Source organism: Vitis riparia, chromosome 1 (assembly GCF_004353265.1).
Source record: "Vitis riparia cultivar Riparia Gloire de Montpellier isolate 1030 chromosome 1, EGFV_Vit.rip_1.0, whole genome shotgun sequence".
Classification (NCBI taxonomy): domain Eukaryota; kingdom Viridiplantae; phylum Streptophyta; class Magnoliopsida; order Vitales; family Vitaceae; genus Vitis; species Vitis riparia.
Genome location: NC_048431.1, coordinates 24,025,621 through 24,048,353, shown reverse-complemented (window position 1 = coordinate 24,048,353; position 22,733 = coordinate 24,025,621). Strand labels below are relative to the sequence as shown.

General features: G+C 37.5%; 1 protein-coding gene across 1 annotated transcript; it reads left to right on the top strand.

The window, feature by feature from the left end:
- Positions 1–3,870: 3,870 nt before the first annotated feature.
- On the top strand, positions 3,871–22,233 carry LOC117916433 (U2 small nuclear ribonucleoprotein A'). The gene is given in 9 exon segments (XM_034832453.1): positions 3,871–4,122; positions 4,337–4,377; positions 5,045–5,174; positions 5,283–5,488; positions 6,874–6,991; positions 6,994–7,046; positions 20,073–20,123; positions 20,224–20,397; positions 21,757–22,233. Coding segments are annotated over 9 exon segments (861 nt in total). The 5' UTR covers positions 3,871–4,040; the 3' UTR covers positions 21,763–22,233.
- The last annotated feature ends 500 nt before the right edge of the window (positions 22,234–22,733 follow it).

Genomic DNA, 22,733 nt, shown 5'->3' with positions numbered 1-22,733 from the left:
TCCTTAAAGAAATGAACGAACAATAGGTAATAAGATAAAGGTCCTAGTAGCTCAAGGACTGGATATACCAAAATTTTTTAAGGATATACCAAATTTTGTAAAGGATGTACCAAATTTTCTAAAGAATGTACCAAAGTTTCCAAAGTTCGTTCTAAGGTGGGGAACAACCTCCAATCACTTCCCGATGGTCTCCAAATGAAGAAATGGACCATGGGAAGGGAGATAGGTGTCCCGTTAGCTCAAAGATTGGATGTATCAAGTTTTCTTAAGGATGTACTTAGGGTTCCAAAATCCGTTTCGAAGTAGGGAACAACCTCCAATCACTTCCCAAAGATCTTTAAAGAAATAAACGAACTATGGGTAATAAGATAAAAGTTTTAATAGCTCAAGGATTAGATGTACCAAATATTTTTAAGGATGTATCAAATTTTGTAAATGATGTACCAAGAGCCCCAAAGTTTGTTCTAAGGTAGGGAATGACCTCCAATCACTACCTAAGGGTCCTTAAAGGATAATATGGACCATGAGAAAATAGATAGGGGTCTCGATAGCCTGAGGATTGGATGTACCAAAATATCTTAACAATGTACCAAATTTCCTTAAGGATGTACCTAGGGTTCCAAAGTTCGTTTCAAAGTAGGGAACGACCTCTAATTACTTCTTAAAGATCCCTAAAGAAATAAACAGACCATGGGTAATCATATAGAGGTTCCGGTAGCTCATGGATTGGATTTACCAAATTGTTTTAAGAATGTGCCAAATTTTGTGAAAAATGTACCAAATTTTGTAAATGATGTACCAAATTGTCTTTAAGATGTACTTTGGGTTCCAATGTTCGTTACAGGGTGGGGAACAACCTACAATTTTTTCTCGAGGGTCCCCAAAGGAATATATGAACCATGAGAATGGAGATAGTGGTCCTGGTTCCTCTAAAAATGGATATACCTAGAATTCCAAAGTTCGTTTTGGGGTGGGCAAAGACCTCCAATTACTTATTGAGTGTCCCAAATGAATATTTACATCATGATAGGTATGACAGTAGTTCCGGTTCCCCTAAGCATGAATTTAAAGGATGTACCTATTTTTTAGTAAATTAATATAAAAGGTTAAATACAAATTTTTATGAAAATATATTTTCTTTTATATTTTAATTTAATTTCAAATTAAAGATTTTAACCAAATAAAAAGTTAGATCCACAATCAAAGTAAAATCATAAGAAAAATGATAAAAACGTTATCACTTATTGTGATTTTGATATGATAAATTTAAAATGAAAATTAAAAGAAAAATAATGTAAATAATAAAATAGTATTACAAATATATTTTTACTTTTACATGTGATAGAATTTACAAAATAAATAAATATTTTGTTTAGTATTAATATAAAAAATCTTATATCATAAACCTCTAAATAATAAAATATAATTTTTAAATTTAAACCTTAATTTATCAAATGTATTATTATAATTAATATTTAAAATCATCAAGTATATTATTTGTGGAATAATATTTTCATTTTTTTCCATTATATATATATTATTTAATTTGTTATATTAACTATTTATTATATATTATCATTTTAAGTTTAATATGTCAAAATAATAATAATTAAAATCAATAAATATGGAGAAATTAGAGAGTAAAAAAAATTAAAATTAAAGAAGTTTTATGAGAAAATACATAAGCATATTAAAATGAATATACAGGAAAAAAAGTTATAGTAGTAAAAACTATAATATGTGACAATGGATTATGCCGGAAGAAATGAGAAGAGAAAAAAAGGAAAAAAATTGAAAAAAAAAATGGGCATGTGGCAAGTGAAATATATGGATGTGAGATAAATAATAAAAATAAATGACACATGTACTTATCAAAATGTATGTTAAATTAGTGTGTACTTTATCATTTATTTTTTAAGGTAATTTTGGAACAAATTTGAAAGCACTATTGGAGTGCATAAATAGACAATATTTTTTCTCATTTTACACTAAAATTAAAAGGCAAAAGGTAAAGTTCTAAAATCTCATATTTTTTTTTAGTTAATGTATGGTTGCATGATTTTCCCAACTTAATACTCATTACTTAATGATTTAAGTAAACTTTATATTAAATTATAATTAAGTTATTCACTTAAAACTTATTACTTAATTTTCATTTAAAGTATTAAAGTTATTTGGTAAAATTAATTTAAAACTTATTTTAAATCATTAAATTGACATATTTATTCTTATAAATTATAATTAAGGAAAATAAAATCAAGTAACAATGAAGATTGTCAAGTAGCAAAAGAGATTATAAAGATAATTATGATAAATAAGGATAAAAAAAAGTAAAACAAATATATAAACTTAAGAATAATTTATTTATTTTATTTATTACTTAAAATTATTTTTTTATTTTAAATCATATCATTAAATTATTTTATAAAAAATACTTAATTTATTTAATAACTTAAATTAAATTATTAAGACACTAGTTAGTTTATCAAACACCCACTTGTATCCACCTAAATAAAAAAACCAACCATGTTTTTGCGTTAATAAATGTGGAGAAAAATTCGTCCCAAAGAGTCACTTATATCAACTTGCGGTGTTTAAATACGTAACAATGAATATAGTATATGTTACGTTTCTAAATCACGTGGTTTTAAATATACGAACATAACCTACAAGTATTTTTCTATACTTTAAAAGGGAAAATATAATTTCAAATCACCAGAATATCATTTCTTAATTTGTAAAATACCAAACCTATCCTTCAAACGTCTCTCCCTAATCCCGTTGCCACTGTAATACCATCACTCGCACAATTGTCTCCTTAATGCATAGCAGGTGCTCTCGTGATTATTTCTAAACAATCTCCCATGCTTGGATCGTATTTACTTTTTCAAAATATAATCTGTTATGTGAATAGCTTAAACTCGTTTACAGTATATATGCTTAAGTTTATATCTTTAATAAATTTTTAATTAAATTTTATTTTTAAAAATAAAATGGGTAACTTTATTATCACTCATCTTCCTTAAATGGATTTCATCAAAATTGAATAATATTTTAAATATAATATGCCGGAGTTAATTACTAGTCTTTCTCAAATCCTGATATTTGTGAATGCATTCCCAACTTATTGCAAAACTAAACAAAAAAATATTATTGTAGAGTCAAATAAATAAAAATCAACGTTAAGATTTATAATTGACTCTAATATTATTTATAACAAAAAAAAAATTATAATATCATATATATATATATATAATTTTATTTTAATAATGTAGACATGTATTTAAATGTGTGATAATCTATTAGTCTACGAGTAGTTACATAATGGAGAGTGTGTTGTTACAAATAGTGTAAGAATTGATTTTTAACCCATCGTGAGAGTATGTGTTAGCTTGGTAAGGAATGTTTTTCTATTTGATATTGTGATCCTATAAGATACAATAAGAACATTATGTTTTTATGAGAAATGAATATAATATTGGTTAGATGATGAAAATTTTAATATTATATATATAAAATGAATTCTTTTTAACAAGGTAGATATGCACAAGAGGCTCTCTTAGGTTCAAAGTATACAATATTTATAATTCATTATTTATCATTTTAAAGGACAATATCGATACGAAAATAAACGAGTTAGATATCCCATCTTACTTTTACCATATATACCACAATGAAGTAATACTTTATGTGATTTTAAATTTTACATCCCTAAAAATGATGTCATGAAGTTTAAATTTAAAGTCTATTATGATTTATCCTCCAATGGAATTTATACATATATCATATTGATAATTTCTTTAAAAAAAATTCAAACAAGGTTTAAAAAAAATATAGCAGTAAAAATCGCATTTCTTCAATTATTTTAAACATTTTTTTTCCCGCAGAGTCCCTAAAATCTCAAGGGTTTTGTAGACATTAGTGATCCAAAATTAAAGATAGCAAAAGGGAAAATAAAATGCCATCGTTGCGGTCTGCTCCTCCGGCTTTTAAGTAGCAAAAGGAACAGGCGAAGTGATTAGTGGCTGCCGAAGAAAGAGATGGTGAGGCTCACTGCAGACCTGATTTGGAAAAGCCCTCATTTCTTCAATGCCATCAGGGAGCGAGAATTGGATCTTCGAGGTATTCCAGTCCTGTCCCGCTTTCATTTCTACATTTCCTCTACTCTAATCATTCCTTCCCCCAAACTAACGGAACCCTAGTTCACTTCACACGAAGTTACTCTTCCCGTTTCAATAGTTGAGTGGTTGGATGCAATATTGGCTATTTGGGGTGGTTGTGGTGGCATACAATCCATATGCAATCTTCAGCTGTTTTTCTTTCTTGTTCTTCTCAGGGAATAAGGTTGCTGTAATTGAGAACTTGGGCGCTACAGAGGTGAGTTTGCTTTTTCCCTTTCTAAATTTTAGCTACTTCATTATATCAAGGTTTTGCCCCTCTCATCACCAATTGTGGTAATGGGTTTTTCGCATATATTCAGCATGTCCACTCCGTTGTTCAAGTGATGTGATTTGTGCCGGCAAAAAAATAAAAGGAAAATGGAAGTTAGATTATACCAATCATGATAAAATCATTGTTTAACTGGAATTTTGAAGCTGTAGTGAATCTTAAAAGCATCAGTTGGTGTTTTCTCAGGGAATTTTCAACTCCTCGGAGGGCTCTGCCCTAGTCCCACCTAAACTCTCTACTTTAGAAGAAAATGAAAGCAAAAGGAACGAATGGCTTCTTGTTTATATTTCCCTAGTTCTGCTTTAACTATTATGCGTTTGGCTGGCCTTGACTGAACGTAGATGACAACAATAGATTAATGTTTGATCTAAAGAACCCTATTCACTCTTTACATCTTTTTCTGAATCTTTATGTCATGACTCCAGCAGTTTCATTTTTCCCCTCTATTCTTTATGCTTTGATGTTTTGTCTTCATCCTTGAGCTATTCAGCTGTACTTTAAAATTGTTTCAGTGGATTTACTTGTTTGCAGCTTCTTGTGTTTTGCACTTTAATGTTGTTGCTTTTGCATGATTTTTATATCGGCTCATTGGCAGGACCAATTTGATACCATTGATTTGTCTGACAATGAGATTGTCAAGCTTGAAAACTTGCCTTATCTTAATCGGTTGGGTACTTTGCTTATCAACAACAATAGAATTACCCGTATCAACCCCAATATCGGAGGTAAGCTGAGAATGACATTGGGTTTATCATTATTTATTAATATTTTGGGGTCACAATGTCCTTCTGTTACACAAGCTTAGATATCTTTTATGGTGCTTAAATTTGCAGAGTACTTGCCAAAATTACACACGCTAGTTCTTACGAACAACCGGCTTGTCAACTTGACAGAGATTGATCCCCTTGCATCCTTTCCAAAGCTGCAGTTCCTTAGTCTCTTGGACAACAATATTACAAAGAAACCGAATTATAGGTTGTATGTAATTCACAGACTAAAGTCACTTCGGTTGCTAGATTTCAAGAAAGTAAAAAATAAGGTGAGGTTGTTGGATTGTGTCAAATTCATGCTTATAATTTTGTCAGGCTGTTCAAGTTCATGGTTTAACAACCATTCAGTTATGCAAGAATGTTTTTTTTTTGATAGACAAAGAGAAAAATAAATTAAAACACGCCAAAACAGGGGGCGCTCCCTATGTACACAGGCAGTATACAAACAGGCAGTTATGCAAGAATGTTACATGTAGTTCCATCTGATGTTGCTTACTCCAGATGCATATTAAATCATTCATCTCTTGAATTTAGAGGAAAACTACTGGACTCCTGCAAAACACACACATTAAGTTCTTCTACCTTTTTTCTGTGGAACTTCTTGTGTTCCTTTATTTCACAATGTTTTTAATGAAACTTTATCAGTTATAAAAACAAAAGGGGAAGGACAAGGAGGGAAACAAAGAAACAAAAACTGAATTGTTATTGAGGGGATTTGAGTTTGCATCTGTGATGTCAGTCCTTGGTAATTAGTACGCTTTTGCTTTAAGTGATTTAATTCATTTAGTGGTCTAAAAATAGATCTTAAATATTGAAAAAACTTATGCATAAAACACTGTCTTAATATTCAAATGGTAACATATAACATATTAAGCAATTTATTTTATTTTATTTTTGATAGGCAAATTAAGCAATGTATTTTATATTGCATGCATGTTGGGTGTGTTTCATATGTCACCTAAATTAGGTTAGTGAAGCATTTTGACAATAATGAAATATTTATTCTGCATCTATTATTTGATGTTAAAAACCTTGGTGGGTGTTAGGTGCTCTTAATAGGTGTTTTGTCTGAGAATGTGGCAAAGATGGTTGATATTGGTGGGTGTTATGTCATCTTAAACAGGTGTTTTGTCTAAGAATGTGGAAAAACTGATTAACCATCTTTTCTTGCATAGTGAAGTGGCATGATTGTGGCTTTTGTCTTTGTCTCTGGGATCTATAGGATATTGCTGAGGATGGTAACAGAGTTTCTAATAGGGTGGTGGGTTAGAATTTGTAATATGATTATGAAGGGTGTTTGGAAAGAGTTTCTCATGCATGGTTTTGGTTTACTTGGAAGGAGAGGACTGATAGTTTTTCTTCTTTAAAGTGTTTCAGTTTCCCATTAAAAAAAAGCTTGAAATGGATTCTATCATGACAATCTTTTATTTGGGCTTGTGTAAGTCAAGGAGGGATTGATCCTTTGATAATTTCTTGATGTACTCTAGGTTGTAATCGTTGGTTCTTCCTCCTTACCATTGTATATCCAATGTGGAGTTGGTGCCTCAAATGACTATTACAATTCTCTCAACCCTTTCATTATGTGATAGCTTTAATTCCTTAAGCATCAATAATATGGCTTGACATTTGATAAAACATGTTTTGCAAATTATAGGAGAGACTGGAAGCAGAGAATTTGTTTGCATCTAAAGAAGTTGAAGAAGAGGCTAAACAAGAACCCCTGAAGACATTCACACCAGGTGAAATGCCAAATGCTTTAGAACCTGCAGAGGAACACAGATACCAAAAGTGGTGGGCCCTTCACCAGAGGAACTTATAGCTATCAAGGTATTATTTCATTGCATCACAGTTTTTGTCACATTAGCATCACAGGTTTTTGGTTGTATTGGACTACATCTTTTCTTTGTCTGACAATGATTTAGTTGAAAGCATCATTCTAAGAGTTGCCACTTTTTTAATTGTCTTGGTAGAAGAAAATACTTGTAAAGTTTCTCTATGCTGCAAGTAAACCATATCATATTTACTGGAGTTCAATGTTTTAAGTGTCTGGAAGGTGTGTTCTTTCAAGAATTAACATTTTTTAAATCATCCTGGTGGAAGAAAAAGTCTGAACAGCTACTTCATGTTGTGGACTATTTAATTTTTACATGAAATCTTGTCTTTGTGTATGAGGAAATTGATTTAAGTCATGTGAAAAGTCTTATTATGCTATAAGGTTTCAATTTCCAAGTTTGAACTCACCATGCAGACCTATCCACTTTTGCCCTGTGTAGTTACACAATATGTAGTCTGAAGCCTAAAACAATTGTGATAGAGTATGACATTGCAAGTGTCCTGAGGCTGTGTGGTTTTGATGATTCCAGATCTCATTTAAGAAATATCCTAGAACTCACTCATGGAGGTTGTTTATGGGATTTTACCATTATGAGATTGGATTTTGCCAAAGAAAATTGCTTGAAAACCAGAAAGCCCCAGTATTCAATCATTCTCAGGATAAGATATCATAATATGACTCATAGACGATATTTTCCAGGCTCAACTCCTTGCTTTACGTTAGCAGACCTCACTTGTTAATCTTTTTGGGACTTTAGCTCCATTAATGGTGACACCTATTTGGATATTGAGTTATTGTAGAATTGATCATGAGAATGTTAATTAGCTTGGATCATAAACTAAAATTGTGTTGGAGAAAACAAGAATCTAAGCTTTGATATCAAGAAATGGTGAACTTATACCGAATTGCAAAATTAATTGGAAATTGCATGAGTTGTTACTACTACCACTATCATTATTTTTTTATTACTATTATTGGAAACTGTATGGATTATTATTATTATTATATTATTGTTGCTATTATTATTTATTTATTTTTTAAAGGCTGAAAGTTGTATGGGTTGATAGGTAATTGAAAGATAGTAAGGAAACATCATATAAATCCATATAAATCTTGAGGAATGTTTGAGGTCTCTTGGATTTTTATCAATGGATTTGGGTTGAAGCGCTTTCTTCAGTTGGCTGACTATAGCTGCTGTTCTAAAATGGGGGAAAAGAAAAAGTAAACAAAAACTAATGCAGAACCTACTATAATGCTTCAAACCTCCTGAAGGAACCTGCTAGAGGTTTCATCCATAGGCTATTCATGGAATTCCACTCTCAGCTAAGCTTAGAATGTCTCTAAGAAATTTGCACAATCAATATCCAATTATTTCTGCATCAAGAGGCCTATAGCCTTGTATACATTGTGTATACTTTCAGGTGCACTTCTTTAGGCATTCTTAATACAATTACTTTTACTTATCAAAAAATTTCTGTACCAAGAGATTGTTTTTTCTGTGCGTGAGAGTAAGCAAGAAAGGAGGTGCAGAGGAATTGACAGATTTTAGGCTTTTCAACTTGGTGGGTGGTGTGTACAAGTTTATAGTTAACGTCTTAGCCCTTATATATGGAAAGTTATGTGGTAGAGTGATTGTAGAATCTCAAGATACTTTGTCTGAGGTGTCAAATCTGGGATGGAAGAGGCTTATGCTCAGAACCTTGGTTGTGGTTGGGAATGGGTTGAAGACTAACTTTTAGTTAGACTCCTGGTATGGTGTGAGTCAGCATCAGCTGCTCTCCTTTTAGCCTTTCTATTGTTAAAAATGCTGAGTGGTGATTTTTGGGTGGTGGTGGGTGGCTAAGGGCATTGGAACGCTTGTTTCAGGAGGTCCTTCTATTATTGGGAATTTGGGAGATAGAGTTGGTGGTTGATTTGTACATTAGAAATTCCCACAAGTAGTAGGGAAAAACAGGCCTGTGTGAGGGGAAGGAAGGAGGGATGCATCTCAGCCACAGCTGTTTATAATTCCTTGTCCACTGAAAGTGTGTATTGGTTTCCCACAAAGGAGCTGTGGGGTTGACTGTTCCTTGCCGGGTATGTTCTTTTTGTTTGGAAGCTAGTGAGATGATTTATTTTCTAGACCATCTCATGAAGTGGAGGTGGTGCTTGATAGATAAGCATCATTAATGCAAGGATAATGAAGCGACAAAAAACCATAGCCTTATCCATTGTGTCCTAACCTGGTTGGCGTGGGATCTCTTACTTGCATCATTTGGGTATCAACAGGTGTTCTTGTGGATGGGTAAGGAGTTGCTGTTGGGAACGGAGGTGCAGGGTTAGGATAAACTGTGGTGGAAGGTGTAAAGCATGATCCTCTTATACTTGTTTTGGTGCATGTGGAATGGCAGAATGATAGAATTTTAAACAGGTAGAGCCTTATTCTCAGAAGTTGAAATTATTATCTTTTCGAGTGGTTAGAATTTATTTGGGGTTGGTAAATAACTCTTTGGTGGGTTTTACTTAAGGTTTGGTAAGGGACTTTTGTTGTTTGCTTTTTCCTATTCTTTCCTTTTGTAGTGGTTTTTGTATCCCTCTGGATGTTGGTTGTGCCCCTTCTTTCAGGCTCTTTTTTAATATATATATATAGTCTGGGATGTGACAAACAATGCTAGCTGACAAGGCATCTGATTAGTGGTTCAGATGTAGCATTTCAAGGGTTGTTTGCAAGCTAGCTGGTGGGTTTTCTATTTCCTTTTGTGTGTGTGTTATCCTTGTGCACATATCATTTACTTGGGTTGCACCTCTCTTTTCACTCATTTATAATGTTTTATTTACTTACCAAGAATCTTTTTTTTGATGGTCAATAAGCAAATATATTAAAAGTGCAAGAAAAGGTGCACTAGGCACACATGGAGTATACAAAGAATGTTAAAAGGTAGATAGAAGGAAAAAGAAAAAAAACAGCAAACCACAAGCCAAAACAAGGAGCCCAAAACAAAGACAACACCATGTGTAACAAAGAAGTAGAGGGCTACTAAATGACTTAACATTGTCCACGTTCTGCCAAGTGACCAAGGAAAACAAACCGCTCAGAAAAACAAGCAACAACTACTTGCTTCTCCAAATGCCACTCCCCCAAGCCTCTGCTTAAGCAGTCACCCACTACCCCATTGAAAAACGATCAAACCAACTACTGTGAATCCCTTACAAGAACTGGATAGAGACTGAACATCCTCTTCCTCTCCACCTTCCAACCCCTCACCTTATCACTAGCTTGGACATTTAGAATCCAACTCCCACCTGCACTTCCTGCTTCTGCTCCCTTTTCTGTTTGACTAATTGTAATTAACGGAGCACTCCAACTTTTGAAGCTCCCTGTCAAAGTGAGAGGTAAAGAAAGGCCTCTTCTTAATACTCAATCCCACCACTTTGCGACCCTTTCTAACTTATAGCTTTTTCAATAAGGATTCAAAAACAATGGCTGCTTTCTCGGAGGGGAGAGGAGTTTCGAAGGGGGGTAAGAGTTGGTTTGCAGTGGAATCAAAGACGTTCAAAATCTCCATTGAAGAGATTCGAGGCAAACTGAGAGGGGTTATTCTGGAAAGGAGCAAAGACTTCTCCTCTTGGATAAAATTTGGTGAAAAGAGCTTCAGTTTTCTGTTGGAAGTGGTGGAAGACTGGTGCAGAGGAGAGTCAAGCTCGAGGCGCCTTAAAGTTTGGGAAGAAAGAGGAAGAAAATATAGGCTGGAGTGTCGTTCAAATGATGCCGGTAGGTATCTGCTCTGCTCGGTGAGGGACTTGGAAGCAAAGAGGTTTTGTCTAGTATTCCCAGAAGGTAAAGGCTAAGTAGGAGGGTGGTTTTTGCTGGCTTAGAAGCTAAGGGCCCTTGGAATTTCTAATCCAGCCATGAGCAAAGGTGATTTGGGTACCTCCAACTCTAAAAAGGAGGGTTATAGAGTCAAAGGAAAAGAGAAAGGGAAAGGAGTTTATCCAGAAGTCGTGAGGAAGGAGACAGGGGAATTAGGGGAAGCTTTGTGGGTGCATGTTGGGGAGCGTGACCTGCTCAGTAGGGAAGAGCAGCTTAGTCGCTGCCTGGTAGGATGCTTTGGTGATAGTGTTGAGGCCGTTCCGTCTTTGTCCTTACTGAAGGAGTGGGCGGAAAGGTGGTCTCTCAAGGGAGGTTTAAAAATCTCCAGTTTGGGTGGAGCCCTAGTGTTGTTCGAATTTGAAGATAAAGTGGAAGCGGACTTGGTGCTCTTAAGGGGTAGTAGATGTCTTAAGATGAGAGAGTTTTTCTTGCAGAAATGGGGACCTGAAGTGGGGTGTTGTAGAAATGGGAGCCACCCTAAGGAAGTGTGGGTGAAAGTCGTCGGACTTCCACTTCACCTTTGGAGTAGAGAAGTGTTCAAGAGTATAGGAGAGAGTTGCGGGGGATTCATAGCTGTGGATGAGGAAACCGCTTTCTTCTTCGAGTTGCAGTGGGCTCGTATTTTGGTGAGAGCCCCTGGGAAGTTTAGACCGGGAACGTTGCAGGTGGCAGCTGGGAATTTTTGTTGGACGGTGAGTCTCTGGTGGGAAAATCCTCCATGGTTCTCGGAGGTAGTAGCAAGGTCAGCCTGGTTCAAAGAGGAGAGGCGGGAGGTCAGGGATGAGGGAGGGGGTGATACACGTGCCAGTGGTAGCGTGCTAGAGGTTCAAAATTTTCAAAGTGATTTGCAGTCTCGGGGGACAGGGGAGCAGGTTGCGTGTGGCAGAAGGCAAAGGGAGGCGGCAGAGGGTAGGAGGCCTATTGCAGCTGATTTGGGCTCTTCTTGCAGTGGGTTTGGGCCCAGAAAAGAAAAGGGGAAGGCTTTAAAAGGGAATGGCTGCTTGGGCTTAAATGGTGAAGTGGTTTGGGCCAAAGGTCCATTGCCCGTCAGCCTTGAAGGGGCGGGTTGGGGGTCTCCTAAGCCCACTGTTAATGAAGATGGAACGGGATTTCTAGAGCGCCCCTCCTCGGCTAGGGTTTCGTCTGCTCCCGCGAAGGGTGTAGGGGTATGGATGCGTAGCTCTTGGCTGTTGAAGTTGAAGTCGCCATGGAGTTGACGTTGCGTCGTTGGAGGGGCATCGACGAGGCTCTGATGGAGGAGGCTTCCAGGTATTACGCTGGTCCTATTTCTTCTTTTGCGTTGGGGCTTTGGGGATCCTCTTCTTCTTCTTCTTTCTGGGGCCACGCCGAGGCTGTAGGGGTATCGGAGGGGTTGGATTATGGAGCGGAAGGGGAGTTGGGTCGTTTTGAGCCGAGTGTGGGGAGGAACAGAGCTGCGTTGGCATTCAGAGACTGGAGTGAACATTCTCGGGACTCGAGTGATGCGAAGAGAGGGAATGAGTTAGCTCTTGTACCAGTCGGGGAGGACTTTACGAGTCCTTTTGAGAAAAGGAGTGCATGTCACATAGAAGAAAGGGGAAGTGAAGAAGGGTGGAGTTCAAGCAGCCTTGCGAGGTTCAGTCGCTGCTTGGGGATGTCGACGGAAGGCTTCGAAGAGGAAATCTTGTACTTCTTAAGGAGAATGAAGGGGAGAATTGAGCAAAAGGGTAAGGAAGGGGTGACTAGGAAGACGAGTTTAAAATCTTCAAAATCCAATGGGGAACTCAAGAAGTTGGAGTGGACTGTTAACTACAAAAAGGCAAAAATGGGTTCTAGCATAGGTATTTTCGGAGGGGCTTTAGGATCGGGGTGTAAATGAAGATAAGAATTCTGTTGTGGAATGTTAGAGGGGCTAATGATAGGGATAAAAGGAGGATTATCAAGTCAGTCATTAAATCTTAGAGAGTGGACGTGGTTTGTTTACAGGAAACTAAAATTAAAGAAATGACTATGGGGCTTGTTCGAAGTTTAGGGGTGGGAAGAAATATAGAGTGGAGAGCAGTCAATTCTAGGGGTGCAACTGGGGGAATTTTGGTGTTCTGGGACAATAGACTGGTGGGCTGGGAAGAAGGGATTTTCTCAATTTCGTGTCAGTTCAAAAATTGTGTGGATGGTGTAGTGTGGGTGTTCACTGGAGTGTATGGGCTGTTATGCAGTAGAGATAGGGAGGATTTCTGGGAGGAACTTGGGTCAGTTAAAGGGTTATGGAGTGACCCTTGGTGTGTGGGAGGGGATTTCAATTTGGTAAGGTTTCCAGAGGAGCGCAGTAGGGAGGTGGGCTTACTGCTTCAATGAGGAGATTTTTAGAAGTGTTAGAGGATTTGGAGCTGAGGGATTATCCTTTGATGGGGGCCCGTTTACTTGGAGAGAAGGCTTGAATAACCAGGTCCAGTCTAGGCTGGATAGGTTCTTAGTGACGGATAACTGGGATAATCTGTTCAATGGGGCTGTGCAGGGTATTCTCCCCAGACCTGTCTCGGATCACTTCCTAGTCCTCCTAGAAGGAGGAGGGTTGAAGAGGGGACCTTCCCCTTTCAGATTCGAGAATATGTGGTTGGAGGAGGAGGGCTTCAAAGATAAGATGAGGACGTGGTGGGAGAGTTTAAAATTTACAGGGACATCCAGCTACATTTTAGATGCTAAATTGAGGGCCCTTAAAAATATTCTGAAGATTTGGAATAAAGAAGAGTTTGGGTTCGTTGAGACTAAAAAGGGTGAAGCTCTTATGCAGGTTGAGTATTGGGATGAAAAGGAGAAATATGCAGCTTTAAATATGGAAGAATGTGAAGCAAGAAATGGAGCAAGAGAGTCCTACAAGTCTTGGGTGATGAAGGAAGAGATTTTTTGGAGGCAGAAGTCTAGGGAGTTGTGGCTGAAGGAGGGGGACAATAATACCAAATTTTTTCATAGGATGGCGAATGCTCATAGTAGAAGAAACTGGTTGTCCAAGTTGAAAGTTAATGGCTGTTGGCATTAAGAGGAAAATGATTTAAGAAATAGTGTGGTGGGGGCATTTCAAGAGCTGTACTCAGAAGAAGAGAGGTGGCGCCCTAGTGTCGACGGGCTGTCCTTTATGGGGTTAGATAATAGTGAGGCTGAGGGGTTGGAGAATCCTTTCTTGGAGGAGGAGGTGTTAGCAGCTCTTGCGGATCTAGGCAAAGACAAAGCCCTGGGGCCAGATGGCTTTACAATGGCGTTTTGACTTTTTGGGTGGGATGTGGTGAAGGTTGAAATTATGGGTTTTTTTTAGAGAATTCCATGAAAGGGGCAGATTTGTAAAATCTCTAAATGCCACCTTCTTGGTTTTAGTCCCTAAGAAGGGAGGTGCAGAAGATTTGAAAGATTTCAGACCGATTAGTCTTGTGGGAAGCCTTTACAAGTTGTTGGCCAATGTGTTGTCAAATAGAATCAAGAAGGTAATGGGAAAAGTGATTTTGGAACCCCAAAATGCCTTTGTGGAGGGTAGACAAATTCTTGATGCAGTTTTGATTGCAAATGGGGTTGTGGATCCCAGGTTGAAAAGCAATCAAGGGGGTGTGATGTGCAAGTTGGATATAGAGAAGGCCTATGATCACATCTGCTGGAAGTTCTTGTTGGTTGTGCTAAAGAAAATGGGCTTTGGGGAGAGATGGATTAAGTGGATAGAGTGGTGTATTTCTACTGTAAGATACTCTGTTCTTATAAATGGTTCTCCTTCCGGATTTTTCCAAAGTTCAAGGGGTTTGAGACAAGGAGATCCCCTATCCCCTTATCTGTTCTTGATAGTTATGGAGGTGTTTAGCTGCTTAATGAGAAGGGCCATTAGTGGGGTTTTTTTTATCAGGATGGAGGGTAAGAGGAAGGGGTGGAGAAGGGATTCTGATATCTCACTTGCTTTTTGTGGATGACACCTTGGTGTTTTGTGAGGAGTCTTAGGATCAGTTGATGAATCTAAGCTGACTTTTCATGTGGTTTGAGGCTTGCTCAGGGTTGAGAGTTAACTTGGAGAAGAGTGAGCTTATTCCGGTGGGGAGGGTGAATGATATAGAGGATTTGGCTTTGGAGTTGGGTTGTAAGGTGGGTGGTCTGCCTTCCAGTTATTTGGGTTTGCCTTTGGGGGCACGCTTCAAATCAGAGGCGGTATGGGATAGTGTTGAAGAGAGGTTTAGGAAAAGGTTGGCTATGTAGAAGAGACAGTATATTTCCAAAGGGGGAAGACTCACCCTAATTCAGAGCAATCTATCTAGTTTGCCGGTTTACTTCATATCTCTTTTCCTTTTGCCCAGAAAAGTAAGGCTGAGGTTGGAGAAGATTTAGAGGGACTTCCTGTGTGGGGGAGGTGCTCTTGAACAAAGGCCTCATCTTGTTAGGTGGAACTTGGTTTGTCTGGAAAGAAAGAAAGGTGGTTTGGGGGTGAGAAATTTAGCTTTGATGAATAAAGCTCTCTTGTGCAAGTGGAATTGACCTTTTGCCATTGAAAGTGAGGCTTTGTGGAAGCAAGCGATCAATCACAAATATGGTGTAGAGGAGGGGGGTCTTTCTTTTTAATATACTTCTCTTTACTTATAAAAAAAAAAGGATTCAACTTCTTTCTCAAAGCCTTCCATAGGCAAACCTAGACACTTGCTAAAGGAGATCAAATTCCTAAATGACAGGTTGATGAGGTCTCATCAACACAACATTCTTCACACCCATCGAGTCCTTCCTAGGGCTACCCTCTCGCAAAACTCCTATTTCACTGCATGACGCAAGGTTCGTGCATTTGGCATCGTTAGAATGGGTCACTGGGAAATCCAAACCCAGACCCTTATTGGAAAACAAACCCACATGTCCACCATCATTGCCCTTACATTGTACTGAAGACCCCTCGACTTGCTCCGTTTGTGGAGCAAGGCTATTAGCCAAAACCAATGAAGCGCCCTCATCTTTGAACGTAGAAGAAAACCAAGACGAAGCGGAAGTTCTACCCCTAACACGAAAGCAAAAGGTGAAATCTTACTCTCAAAACCATCTGTAAAACCATCCACTTCCACCAAAAGGCTTTGAGCTACTATTAAGATGCAAGGATTTGGGAGAAACATTCGGACCACCTTACCTTCACTAGCCAGCAAAGGGGACCTTTTAAAAGAAATTTTAGGTCCACTAGTGCAAGGACCTTCAACAGGAAGAGCATGGCCTTAAAACAAGGAACTCTTAAAACGAAAGAGGGTTGGCCCAAAGAAGCAAGACAAGGCCTAAAGCACTCAGGGCCTCCCACCACTTGACCCAAAGGAAAAAGAGGGCTTGGAATTGCTTTGCCCACTAACCCAACAAGGGCCTAAATAGAAGGCTCAACAGCCAACCCCTCATCTAACCCTAGTGCCATCAAATTGTTGTTGTAAGGAGAAGACAGTGGGCCTGCCACAACTTGGTCAATACAAAAAGCTTTGAGGATGTCGTTTGACTTTTTGCATGTTTCCCAAACTCTACCCCCACACTTCTAGCCATGCATGACCTTCCCTTGTTATCATCCTTGGACCCTAGCATTGTGCAATCCTCCTTCACAGAAATCAATGACACCTATGGTGGAGTCTCCCACCATAACTAAACAACATAAGCCAAAGACCCTACCACCATATGTAGGAGCCTAGGCACCCTCCCCCTGTTGGAGCTTACTAGAATTCTAGTCCATTGTAAATGACATCTCTCTACTGTATCCGCATCCACAACCACGGAACCTCTGCAAGCGTCATCCACTCTCTTGAAGAAATCCTTTCCCCACAAGTGCATAGGCAAACCAATCACTCTTACCCAGATTTCTTTAGCAGAAGCCCTTTCCTTCAAAACAACCCGCTTCGGGGATCCACCAATCTTCTTCAAACTCTTTCCTTAGAAAGAACAACACCCCATACACCTTACCCTTTCAGCATTGTTAGCTTTCTTGAAATCAAACAAAATCAAAACACCACCCAACAATAGTAGATGAAGGTTCCAATCGGACTCCAGTTTATTCTAGTCCATGATTTCAGAGAACCCGCTTTGGAGCCTCACCTACAACTAGTGTTTTAAGAGGCTTTGAGGCGAGTCTCAAGGCGAGACTCTGTAAATTAGCCTTGAGGCTATAGCCTTGACATACGGTAATGAAGGTTTATAGCCTTGAGGCTTATAAGCCTACCTAGTTGAGGCTTATAGCCTTGAGACTACAACCTCGAAGCTATTGAGGCTTAAGCCTCAAATATTCAAAGGGTTTTAATGGGTTTAGGGCTTTTTAACATGTTTTATAAGATGTTCAAGCCTCAATATTCAACGGATTTAATGGATTGTGCTTTTTTTAGGTTTTGATATACATTTATAAGTTTTTTCTTGAGTTTAAGATTAGGGTTAATGTGTTCATAGATGATCATTAAATGATCATGATAAGATTTATTGATTGACTTAAAAAAAATGATTTTATTGATTGAGTTAACTCTAAGGAAGGAGAAGAAGCTTGTTTTTTGTTTTTTTGTTTTATTCTATTTGCCTACTGGTGTCTATTGTTTACATTGTGCATAGTTTGGTACTCTTTTTTCTTAAGCGTTGTTAATATATATCCAATTTCGCCTTAAAAAAAAGGACTAGGATTAAACATTTTAAAAAGTAGGGGCTTGGTTAACTACTAATTAATCTTTTAAATGGAGAGGGAATAAAGGGATTAGGAAGAAGAAAGACCACAATAATTGATGGATGAAGAAGAAGAATGCTTATACATTAACATTGATGTAGAGGATGATACAACTATTGGATATGATTATGATTCCATGGATGATCCTTACTAGTGATAGTGATGCGAGTGCTAAAGATAATTTGATGAAGCCAAGAGAGAGAGGTGGATTATAAAAGAGAGAAAGTGGAACTAAATTAGAAACTAATGATGATGAAAAACAATTGATTTGATTATTATGAATTCTATAGTTTTCATATTGTTCAATTTTCATGTGATTTTATTTTCATTTTTTTGAAATTTTTTCTCTTCTTATTTATCATTATTTATTTCTTTAATTTTAGACTTAAGCCTTGTTCCGCCTTAAGGCTTATGCCTCATCTTATTTGGGCAAAACGCCTCAAAACCACTTTTAGCCTTTTAAAACATTACCTGCAACGTCTCTCCACCTACCCACAAGACAATACTTCAAAGGCTTCATGTTATTCTGTAAATCCTCCTGCCCACATTGGATTCAGACAATCTCTCCCACTTCCCCCTTGCCTCTGGCAACTGCATCTACAATAGAAACTCCTTTATGACGGATTTCTGCTGCACACTCCCTCCTTTGGCAAACATCCCCCTGAGGCAACTTTGAAGGACTGTTTATAGGAACAACATTGATGCTCCTCAACTTGCTTGCCAAAGTCTTCCAACCCCCCTACACCGCCCCTTCCTTCTAGAAGGATTAAGTAAAACCTCTTTGCCTCTGCTGATAAAACTGAACACTACAAAAAACTACCTACATTATTGCTTTAAAGTTCCAGCTTAAACACTCTTCCTCCTCCCTTCCACTCCAACCTAAAAGGCATTCTGTTCAAGTTATCACAGCATAGTTCAACCCCCTCAAACAACAAAACATGGCCTCTCTTGCCAGATTAGATCTAAGAGGAAAAACCTTGAGCTCTCTCCACAATCAGACCAACTTCCTTTCCTTTGACCATCTCTTTTGAGATCTCAAAGGATTTCAAATCCACCCCAAACCAACACTTTTTCCCATTCTCCTAGAGAGCTACAACTTCATTAGCTGCTCACTAATGCATTGATTCCTTGTCTCAATCTTTTCTTTCTATGGTTGGGATGTTGATCAAGCCAAAACTGTGGCTCAAGCTTCCCTTAGTGTCCTTAAACAGTTAATCATGTCAGACACTTATCAAGAATCTCGTGTTTGCTATCTCATATGAGTTTCAGGGAAGGGTGAGTAGTTGGATAAGAGTTTGTGTTTCTTTACTGCAGTTCTATGTGCTAGTCTCTACCTTTATGAAGGGCTCTTGGGGAAGGTTAATGGAAGAGGATTAGGAGGGATGGAAAGAGTTATCAAAGTTTGCATCTTTCCTCAGGGAAAGAGTTCACTTAAATTCAGGGCGTTTGAGTTGTTTCCTATTTCTAGAGACAGAGGCCTCAGCTGTTACAGTTTGCACGCATCTGGAGGTTGTTGCACTCCCAGACTTAAGTCCTGTGAGAGACTTTCAGCATTGGGAGGTAGAGATTGTAGGAATTATATGAAACAATCAACAATGAGCAAATTTGAGTGAAATCATTATTAGCATCAGCTAAGTAGGGGGGTTGCTTTCCTTGTCAAAAGGATTTTGGAATCTATAGTGCTCCAAAAAATGCAGTTTTTTCATTTGGATGAAAGCTATAGAAGAATCATGACCTTGGATTATCTCAAAGTGAGAGCTAGAGCATGACTAGCTGGTTTGCTTATCCATTGTGTCGAAACTAGCATTACTGTCCTGGATTATCTCTTAATTAGTCCAGAGCATGACTACCAACAAATTCCCTAATTAAGAGACTGCTGCTTTGATTACTGTCCTAGATCAAGATTGATTTTGGTGGTAGAGGAGACATTGTGGATTTTGTTGGCAGCCTACTTTCCTTTCCCTGTTTGTGTTGGCATGTTTTCAGTCCCCATGTACATTTGTTGCATTTCTTTTAGAGCTCTCTAATTTGGTGACAGGAAATAGAAGTATTCAGTGAAATAAGGATTCGTTAGTTGAAAAGGAGCCTCTCAACAAATGAACTAGTCTGGTCATTCTTTTATGAAGGTTGACTGATTTGTTTGACCAGATAGTATGAGGAATAGCCTATGGAAATCCATAAGGTTCTAAGTAATAGTTTTCCTGTGAGAAGTGTTTTTTCTATTGTTTGATCAGCCTCTCTGGATCAAGGGATTTGAGGGAAGCCTCAGCATTAGTTTCAGCTCCTGGATATTCTAACATGCAAAGAGCTTGAGTACTTACATTTTGGCAATTTCCATTTATCATGTCTTTTCTTAATCGTATAAGAGGTGTTTATTTGTATGCTTTGGAGCCAAGTTGATATTTTATATCTTTTACTTATTCTTTGTCAGTGAAAGCTGCATCTTTTCTCTTCATTGCATGCTTGAACTTAAAAATTCATGTTTTCCGTCCATATTTTGTTGTTGTGCAGGCCGCAATTGTGAATTCACAGACTCTTGAAGAGGTTGCAAGGCTTGAAAAGGTGCTGTCTTTTGTTTAATCAGACTTGGATTTCATTTTGTTTTTCAATGTTTATTCTCTATTTTTAACACCATGTTTTCATATGAATTGTGCTTGGGTAGGCATTGAAGTCAGGGCAGCTTCCAGCAGATTTGAAGAGTTTGGTTGAGAACACCAGGGCTGTTGTTGTGAATGAAAAGGATGACAAAATGGTCTCCAGTAATCCAAATACAAGTCAAGATGAACCAAAAACTGTGGAAGAACAGAAGAATGATGATGTGGCACCAATGGAACAGGTATTAGTTTGCATATTGTGTGGGTTCTTGGCTGTTTACTTTGACTTTATATCTTCTCTTGCTCTTCTGTTTTGGATAAGAATGATATGGCCTTTTCTTTTTTAGCCTCTGTATGTGCTTCTTTGCAGTTCTATGTGTAGAATATATTGCCTTTTCTTGGTTTTGGTTTCTGAAGAAACCATTGCAGCTTTTAGTGTTTTTTTGACTTAGAGTCTAAGACTTATGATTTATTTATCTAGATATTATGGATTTAGGATTAGTTTATTCAGAAGATGCACCCAGCAAAACAGAGAGAAAAAAAGACAAGAAAGTGAATTCTTTTGGACTATAAAATAGCTGGATTGTAAAATATCCATAACAAGAGAGAATTTGTGATTGGCCTAGGGGAAAAGAAATGATATTGCAGCAAGCAATTAAGAAAAACTAAATGCCATTGAGAAATTGTTTTGGTTTCAAATGAACTTAGACTAGTCCTTGTTTGTTTGAATTCATTTTTAGTTTAACCTCAAGGAGGACCTTGGCCTATTAATAGCTCATTTAATGTCAACTTTGGAATGATATTTGGCATGCTTCCTTAGTTTTGTTTCCTTTTTGTCATTGGTTTAGAACAATCTGGATTCTCCTCAAGAGACTATCTGCAAGGAAGAGCTTACAAGTGAGTCATATGGTAAAATGGAGAGACTAGAATGTCTCTTATGTCCAGAATATTTTTGTGAAATCACTTTGAGAAGCTCACGGGGCCTGTTCTTGTATGCATGACTGATTGGCCCTTTCTCCAACATGATCAAATGTACTTTATCTCAAATGTAAACTTGAACCAATATGGTAGATGTAGGTGGCATGCTTCACTCAAGTCCCTGGACCGAGCAATGATGCTTATGATGCATCAGACTCTATAATAACAGCTCTATAATTCACATGTATTTTATATAGATTACTCACTGTATCTCATGTTTGACTGAGCCAAGCTGTTGTTTGTGCTTGTGTGGGGATTTACTGTGGCCTGTTGTGGTTGAATGTTTTAGTGGCTCTTCCTTGTTTTTCTTGTACCTAATTCTACTTTTATTCTGTATGGTCCATTATTGATCATTAATAAGGTTATCAGGCTATTGCTGTGCTGTCTTTTCTCCGCTGGCATTCATATCACAATTGATTTTTTACACTTGGATCTGGTTTGAGGGTTTTGTTGGTGGTTTTTGAGATTTGTAATATGTCCCCATCTATTCTGTACTGAACTTTTGGTTTATGCATGACACTTATTTTTCTTCTCTCTTTTTTATCTTTTTCCTTTTTAATATTGTTAACCTCTATGGTAAGGGTTATGGTTTTAATTCTGCATTCTTTTTTGTCTTTTTTCAGGAATAGATTCTGTGTTCCCCATTTCCAGTCACTGCAAGAATGCTTGTTCCATTTACACTCCATGCTGGGCATTTGACTATCAAAATTTTGGATTCTTTTAGAATGTAATATGAATTTTTAGGGATTTTTGCACCTTGTACTATTGTACCAAGTCTGAGTACCCCTCCCATCTGCCTGAGCTCACTGGTGTTGAATCTTGCAGTGCAAGTGTGCTTCTATCTCACTCCGCAGGCCTTTCTGTTTATCGACCATGCCGAATCTGCATTGTGCTTACGTTGCTTTTGAGACGTGCAGGTTGTTTACTGGTCTACCTGAACATTGTTAGGAAAATGGAAGATGCTAAACTTACAGTTTCTTTTTAACACACTTAATTTGGTTATGTGATGTGATAAAGCCATGTCAAAACTTGGTATGAACCTATTAGTATATGAAGTATTGCTATATCATCACAGAGAATCTAGAAATTGTTGTTTATCAGCTGTTACCTTGTTAGGTTGATAAGCATGTGTATGCTCATACATGTCCATCAAAGTTGTTCATGGTGGAAACAAAGTCTTGTTTGTTCCTTGAAGAGCCACTTCATATATTTGTTGTGTATGAGATGAACCTAATTCACAACATACACAACATTTTTTATTATTTACTTATTTATTCTTCATTTTAGTATGAAAGGTCAACCAGATATAGCTCTCCATTTACTCTGATTTCAATGTTTTTTGTATGGGAAATTTTTTTTCTGCTAACAATAGAACCGTGGTAAGCACTAATTCCTCCACATATTCTTCTTAATGGGTCTTGCAGTGCAATAGCATGATTGTAAGATTTTGTTTGGATGTCAAAGTCCAATCCATTTGGTGGTCGCTTGTAGGTAAGCATGACTTACAAGTGTAAAAAACACTTCCAACGTAAAATGCGTCTTGGTAGTAAAAAAATGTTTTTGAAGAAAGATTGTAGTTGGATAAAATTTAGACAACACT